This window comes from Diadema setosum, chromosome 17 (assembly GCF_964275005.1).
Source record: "Diadema setosum chromosome 17, eeDiaSeto1, whole genome shotgun sequence".
Classification (NCBI taxonomy): domain Eukaryota; kingdom Metazoa; phylum Echinodermata; class Echinoidea; order Diadematoida; family Diadematidae; genus Diadema; species Diadema setosum.
In genome coordinates this window covers 34973641-34981796 of record NC_092701.1, presented here as the reverse complement: position 1 = coordinate 34981796, position 8156 = coordinate 34973641, and the positions used below count along the sequence as shown (strand labels likewise).

Below are 8156 nucleotides of genomic sequence, written 5' to 3'. Positions count from 1 at the left end.
TCGTTTAAAAGAAAAAAAAATCACGTAGTGCATTGGGTTAGAGCAACAGCAACCTTTGCCTTCTGTTCGTTTTTGTAGGCCTACGTCAGGTTTATACGAAATAAAACGTATAGCAGCGGAGAGGTAAACGATTCAGATTTCTTTCTTGGATATATGGTGGCTCTAAAAAGAGCCGTTTGTGAAGTAGTGTTCCCGAGAGAGGGACGATTTACTTCTTCTTGGGGAGGAGGACAGCCTGGATGTTGGGGAGGACACCGCCCTGGGCGATGGTGACTCCACCAAGCAGCCTGTTCAGCTCCTCGTCGTTGCGGACAGCGAGCTGCACATGGCGGGGGATGATTCTGCTCTTCTTGTTGTCGCGGGCGGCGTTGCCAGCGAGCTCGAGGATCTCGGCGGTCAGGTACTCGAGGACGGCGGCGAGGTACACGGGGGCACCAGCGCCAACACGGCTGCCGTAGTTGCCCTTCTTCAAGAAGCGGTGCACACGGCCGACGGGGAACTGAAGTCCCGCGCGGGATGAACGGCTCTTGGCCTTGCTCTTAGACTTAGCGCCCTTTCCACGTCCAGACATGATTGCTTAGTTTGGTTGTTGTTACGTCGTTGAGAGAAACAAACTTATGCCATTTGAACAGCGCGCCTCGGTATTTATACCCATCCCTGGCGATCGGCTGTGTTCGCCTATCAATCAATAGGTTCCTTGACCATGACGGGCGCCCATTCAACAGACAGCTAATTTGCATAATGCCGCGAAGGATAACTCGGTCACTGGTACGCATGAACAGAGACCCGTCTTCACAAACAGACCGAATATAGGTATTTACCATATGAGAAGAACACTTTTATATCCGTGAAAGCTCGTTCTTTTTTTTCGCATATCCAGAGAAACTAATCGTACGTGATGGTATAACACATTGAAAGTCCGTTACTGGAATTAATTATATCCTTTTCCCGAAGCATTTAGGCATCTGCAAAAGTGATGATCAGGATGCGATTTCAAGCAAGAATTTGTGAGAATAATGGAATCATGATTGATATGATTCACATTTATTATGTAGTTTTCATATACACTCGTACCATATCAAGACCAAAAAAAAAAAAAAAAAAAAAAAAAAAAAATCAGCGTCTATTATACCATTGCGCTTGGAAATAAACATTTTAAACCTGTCTCTTATGCATTTAATCGTTGTTACTTGTCTTCAAGGAAGAACTCATATGTCAACAGATAAATGTTCAACGTTTTTCTTTTTTTCTAGCAAGGTCATCAAAATAGAGAAATAGTAACAGTTTCAATGATACCCCACTCTTTACATAACAAGAATTTTTTTAAGATATTGTAAAAATCAACACTGTTTTCCTTGCTTTCGGCAGACTTGATCTCAAATAATTATTTCAAGCTAATGAAAATAGATATATTGGTTTTTATGTAAATCAAATGAGCGGAGTAATGGAGGTTTCATAAAAATTGGACCTAGCATAAGAAGAATGCATGGAATTTTCAATTGTCGAATGTTGTCACGAAATATTGTCACAATGATTTGATGGAAGGAGGTAATGAAGTTATCACCTGACAAGTCTCATTTTTTATTTTTTTGGTGGGGGGGGGGTGTCAGTTAACTTTCACTTACATCTTATTTTATCTTTTGTATCAATTTATTGTGATCTTGTTATAAGCTCACAACGATGATACACGGGGAAGTGGGTTACAGTTGCCAAGTTAACAACTAAATGTGTGGGGGTTTTTTAATAACAATATTCTGTGTTTAAACCAATGAGAGAGTTGGTGGAATTGTATTGTGAGGTGACATAACATGAACTCTTCTAACTTCCACACGTTGTTATTACCTATTGAGCAAAAACATGCAAGACTTTAGAATTCCACAACTTTTTCATGTGTCCGATTTTGCAAAACTATTACCCTTCTGAGGGTCTGTTTTGTGTTCTCTTATAATAATACAGTCAACCTGGATATTGCGTACAGGAACTGAACTGTACATTCCTTCTTGATTTTCATTATATTCCGTAATATACGGAGGCCAGCATTCACTTTCAACTTATTGAGAGAGGGAGGGAGAGAGAGAGGATGGCGTAATGTGAAAGTGGAATATTGGGAGGATTCAAAAGTTTGTATATCTCGCGCACTTCATGACGTAATTAAAGTGTCACAGAACATTGGAAGTCACATTGGTACAATGCGCAAAGATTACTAAGGAGAGAACATTAAAACATGAAACCACGAAAGTATAATAAAACGCATTGATTCAACCAAATATTCATAATATCTAACCATTTTTGAAACCAAGAATTTTCATGTATACAGATTCACTTGGAACCGAGGTTGATCGACATATTTCCGTTACAGTTGTTTGCTTTTTTTTTTTTGGAAATCAGGTTGTTGTTTATTTGTGTATATTATATAGGGAGTTGGCCGTGAATAAGACTTCACTTTGAAATTTAACTCAACAATCCATGAAAAACACGTTGATGTAATAATTCCTTTTAAATTATTCCAAAGCAACCATCATCTTACAATTAGATTATCATGTAACCTAGCATTCTACGAAAACATCAGTCAAACAAGCTATGTATATATGTACAATAATCGCGTTAGTAGGCAATTCATACATTGTGTACAGTTATGTCGTACCCAATACGAAATTTCAAACGTAGGAATATAATAGTCTTTCAGGAGCATCAATTTTCGGGAAGGAGAGTTCTACGATAACTCTGACAGGTTGTTTTACCCTCTCTCTCTCTCTCTGTGTTTTGCCCTCTGCCTAACACCAGATAAGAAAGCTGATTTGTTTGTTTGTTTAAAAGACGATTTTACGTCAAAACTGGTTAAAGTGCAGGTTTATATTTTTGTCTATACAGGGCAGGATGAGCTAAAGTAAAAGTCGGACAGGTTTAACCCAACAATACTTCTCGTCGACAGTGAAAGGTTTCGCTCTCGTTCGGACCCCATTATTTTGCATATCGATCCATTATTTCTGCAAGGCGATCCTTAATTTGCATATAGGCGCCAAATTCACAGTCCGTTGCACCTACTGGTAGGCCTGTCAATAGAAGCACCGGAGCAGCCCGTTTGGTATAAATACAGCCGCAGCTGCAGTGGTAAGTTCAGTTGATCTACTCACTACGACTAGAATCTATCAACATGCCTGCCAAGACTAGCGGAAAGGGAGCCAAGAAGGCCGGTAAGGCCAAGGCACGCGCTGCCTCTGCCGGAAAGAGGCGCAGGAGGCGAAAGGAGAGCTACGGCATCTACATCTACAAGGTGCTGAAGCAGGTCCACCCCGACACTGGCATCTCCTCCAAGGCCATGTCCATCATGAACAGCTTCGTCAACGATGTCTTCGAGCGCATCGCCGGTGAGGCTTCCCGCCTGGCCCACTACAACAAGAAGTCGACCATCAGCAGCCGTGAGGTCCAGACCGCCGTCCGCCTCCTCCTCCCCGGAGAGCTGGCCAAGCACGCCGTGTCTGAGGGCACCAAGGCCGTCACCAAGTACACCACCTCCAAGTAAATTGACTCTTGTCAGTTTCTTGGGAACAAACGGCTCTTTTTAGAGCCACCAAACACGCAAGAAAGAATGTAAAGATGCTCCCGCGTTGTTAACTCGTAGAGTTGAAGATTTGCTAGAAAGTAATTAGTAGAAAGTAATGGTGGAATAATATCAAAAATAAAACAGTCAAGTTCCTGCTGTCAATACTAAATAAACTTGGTAATGCCAGCATGAACTTGATTTCTTTTATCATATATATATATATATATATATATATATATATAACACATTGTATATAGATACACAAATATATACCACTCAGTCTGCTATTTTAGCCTAGAGAGATTATCACAAATTTCATATACATAACAAGGTATATGAAACTACACAAATTTGGTCTTCGCTAATAGACTTATCACAATGCTGAATATGAAATATAGGCGTATGTTACCAAAATTTTGAAAAAGCATCGCAAACGTTATATTTCAATAATATATAATTTGTATATGCCAAGTACATGACGAGGGGGGGGGGAAGTGCATTATGAAGAGCGCTTAACTTAGTGTGCACAAGAAAATGCCTCCCTTTCGCTGCAAAGGTGAAAACAAAAATGTAAGGAAGACAAAAATGTACGAATAAAAGATGTATGTATATTCATCAAACACATACACACATGCAAACACATACACAATTTTGCATGAGAATGAGCAATGTAACACAATTTATTGTTTTAGGGTCTATTTTCGTGAAAAATGATTAAAGTTGTTTGTGTTTTTGAAATAGTAATAGTGTGGTATAAAGAAAATATCTCTGAAAGTCACATTTCGTAGCATGTTTCCGTAAAGCTGGATCCAGTGGTATATATATATATATATATATATATATATATATATATATATATATATATATATATATATATATATATATATATATATATATATTATGTCAAAAAAAAATGTTGTGCCAACGTTTAAACATCCAGGTGGTGGAGACACTATTGGCGTAAGACAGTAAAGTATTCCATGGGAGACGTAGCTTCTTCCTATTTCCTGTATTTTGTATTCGAGCTTTCGGACATGTAGGCCTTCATCAGGATCTATACAAACACACACACACACACACACACACACACACACACACACACACACACACACACACACACACACACACATATATATATATATATATATATATATATATATATATATATATATATGTTTGTGTATGTGTGTGTGTGTGTGTGTGTGTGTGTTTAAGACGTTGGCGTTCGATTCCCGGCGGAGACCAATTTTTCAACTCTTGCGCTTTTCCGAAAAGGAGGAACAGTAAGAGGAATAATGATGTAAAAGCTACGCACCGATTTCTCCTTCCTTTCTCATATACATTATATACATAAGTGTGTGTATTTGTGTGTGCGTGTGTGTGTGTGTGTGTGTCTGTATGTCTGTGTGTAATATGTAAAAGTAACACAATGTATAGTGTATACGAACATAGAAATAAGCAAGTCACCTCGTTTCACAAACTGAAGTATAGAATGCACAATGAAAACACCTCTCATAGCAATACAGCGATATAACAAACAATACTAGTATTTATTTGTTTGCATCAAAATCTCTGTAGTCATTTTCACAATAAGCGGTACCTCCATTCTTTTTAAACAATTACAACGCTTTACAAAACTGACATTAAAAAAAAAATGTATGACATGTATTCCATCTTCGCTAATATAAACAAAATGACCTACATACAAACGCAACAGACATTACATATTATATCTCATAAACATTTGAAGTACGTATTTTGAAGCAAATGCTTTTAAGCATCTCGCATTTGCGAATGAACATACGATTTTTAACGTACACATAGTTCTGCTAGTGCTGCCTCAACGCAACTGTTTTTAACACACGAAGCTGAATGTACGCTCCCTGTCGTTGAGGGCATAAACTTCGCTTGCATGTTAATTACTCAACGTTCATAGTCTACCGACCTCCAATGCTTTTACGTACACACGAATCACACGAGTCTACAGATTCCTAGCGAGAATAGACTCTTTTTTGTGTGTGTGTGTGTCCATAGTGCACAATATCACAATAAACGTGACCACTCGAGCGAGCAAGCATGACGCGGACATTAGCTTAATTAAGACATCTTACGTAATAACTGTATTGTAATACTTCGGTTGGGTTGAATAAGCCCGTTCGTATACGACCTTGTATGCACTTTTCCCGTAATATACCCTTCTCTCTTTTCTCTCTCTCCCCTCTCAATTGCATGCTTATGGCACGTCATTCGTTTTCAAAGCCACACGATACATGAAATTAACCGACAAAACATTTATGCGAGTACGTGACGATGTTCCAACAAAGAATGAACTTGCGTACAATAGTCAGGTGACCAGAACGGCTAGCAATAGTTGGGAAAGCAGCCATTTCATTGACTTGCATTGAATACTGAACATTTTTTTTTCTTTATTGTCACTGCCAAATGCAGGCTATAAATGAACATTTTGTTGCTGCCGGGTGAATGTGCTGGCAAGCACCGTAAGGATACATGGATAATCATTATATCAGATGTTTCTCTCAATGACTATAAAACCAACATGCCTGTTGCCAAAAATGCATTTTTGCTGGTCATGCGTTAAATGGAACTACGGACTGGCTTATTGTTGCGTGATTTTATCTGCGTGGTTACGTGTGCGTGTAGTTCCCACCAAAGATAGTAGAGATAATAAGATACGAAGGCGCGCGATAACAATGGACACAAAATGGCTACCCTACATGACGATACAAAAGAGAGCTAAGTACAAACTCAGTACACCTAGGAACATCATTCATTTCCAAAGGTAGTAGTATTTTTATTATCTTAAAAAGATTTAAAAATTATAGTCGTACCTTTTTTTCGATTAAGGGGATTATTTTGAAGAACGAGATTTTAGAGTAATAAGGATTATTTCGTGGAGGTAAAAATTTGGCAACAACATGATCTCACAATCAAAAACGCTTGATAAACAACAACAACATCTGCAAAGACCGCGCTTCTCAGGCAAAGACACACATCACCTGAGACGCGCTGTCCCTGAAGCCGCTGCTGTTGTTTATCAAGCGTCAAGGCAGCGCGTCTCAGGTGATGTGCGTATACGCTTGAAGACCGCGCGATGTCCATTTGTTTTGTACAGGATTAGCGCGCACTTTCGTGTCTTATTTATTAAGCGTCTTTGGTTCCCACACCCACTATTTCACCATCGACACAATAGTTAGCTCAGAAGCACACAAATACAGGAATCACATTATGGACAGCTGGTAAATATGTTAATGACGTATTTTTGTCGTTCCTTTAGGAGGAATCATTGGGCACGACGCGTTTGAAATTCTCGTCGATAACCTACAAAAATATTTATAAAATACATTTGGCATTTATAGCTTCAACCAACTTCATCGCCATCCAAACAGTACCGGTAATCTACGATAACTTATGTGGGTAAATAGAATCCCCGGTATGCCTAGTGGAAGCAGATGGAACTAAAATTATATACTGTAGCCCCGTTATGATCTTCTCAGCCTCAGGGCTTTGTGAATCCGTCCTCGGCAAATGCTACATGGACGTATGCATGGACAATGCAACGAGAACAAATATCGCGGCGTCTCATATTGCCAATGAGCATACAATTCTTTTCTTTTCAATCATTGATTTATCTTTTCTTAATGAATGAGAATCCTTCTCTGATAACTTATATCCTCATCCATTCCAGATTTTCCTTTCTCTACCTTGTTTTATATTCAAATGTATAAATTGTCATATATTTTTGGTAACTGCGTATGTCCATGTTTTTTCATCCGTTGTCAATATTCACTCAAACACATCAGGAATAATGCACTCTCCTGTATGTTCTTGAAACGTCTGTGCATTTTTAAGCATTTTGATGATTTTTAAGCTCATGTTTACTGCTTTTATTTTTATATGTACAACTATTATAAAAAATAATCAAGGCATGAAGGGGTGGGGGGTGAGGTGTGGGGTAAAAAGTGTCGAGTTGTATCCATGATGTGTATCTTCTAAGCTTTTATAAGTGAAAAGCTCTGTCTACTGGTTATTAACTTTGATAACTCATTAAAAACTGTCTATACTACTCTGAAGTATATGGATGTCTTTTTATCTTGCTTACTCCTCCATAATTTTTGTTTGCTTTTTGTCTGATGGAAAACCAATATTTATTATACATTTAGGTGCTCCCTTCATTAAAATACACCTTTTGTATGCACACTATCGGCACTTGTCTGCAGTCACTGGCAACATGTGTGCGTGTGTCTGTGTGTATGTTTGTATTTATGTGCTCTTTGTTTAATGTTATTTCTTTATAATCGTGTGAAGTTATATAATTGTTTGTTTTATAGCATACAAGTCCTACATCGGTGGGGCATATAGCATCACCCTACTCCCCTCCTTAATTGATTAAATGACTACATGTATCAGCTACTAGCTGGGATACTAGACACCTACTCTGTAGTGCGTACACTTCACACAAGCCGAATAAGGAGACGACTCACATCATGGTATGATGGTACAAAAATATAATCCTCTTACATCTGCCTCAGTACAACAATAAAAAAAAAAAATGACATGAAATTACATTTTCCCCAAGACATTCACAAATAAT

At 38.5% G+C, this 8156-nt stretch overlaps 2 protein-coding genes across 2 annotated transcripts; one reads left to right on the top strand and one right to left on the bottom strand.

Annotated features, from left to right (window-relative positions):
• Positions 1-208: 208 nt before the first annotated feature.
• On the bottom strand, positions 209-876 carry LOC140241235 (late histone H2A.2.2-like). Its single transcript, XM_072320989.1, has one exon. The coding sequence runs from the start codon at positions 569-571 to the stop codon at positions 209-211; it is 363 nt and encodes a 120-aa protein (XP_072177090.1). The 5' UTR covers positions 572-876.
• Positions 877-3154: 2278 nt separating this feature from the next.
• On the top strand, positions 3155-3523 carry LOC140240756 (late histone H2B.2.1-like). The gene has a single exon (XM_072320526.1). The coding sequence runs from the start codon at positions 3155-3157 to the stop codon at positions 3521-3523; it is 369 nt and encodes a 122-aa protein (XP_072176627.1).
• The last annotated feature ends 4633 nt before the right edge of the window (positions 3524-8156 follow it).

Bases quoted from the DNA above. Each gene is read 5' to 3' on its own strand.
- LOC140241235 (XM_072320989.1), bottom strand. From the start codon at position 571: ATGTCTGGACGTGGAAAGGGCGCTAAGTCTAAGAGCAAGGCCAAGAGC.
- LOC140240756 (XM_072320526.1), top strand. From the start codon at position 3,155: ATGCCTGCCAAGACTAGCGGAAAGGGAGCCAAGAAGGCCGGTAAGGCC.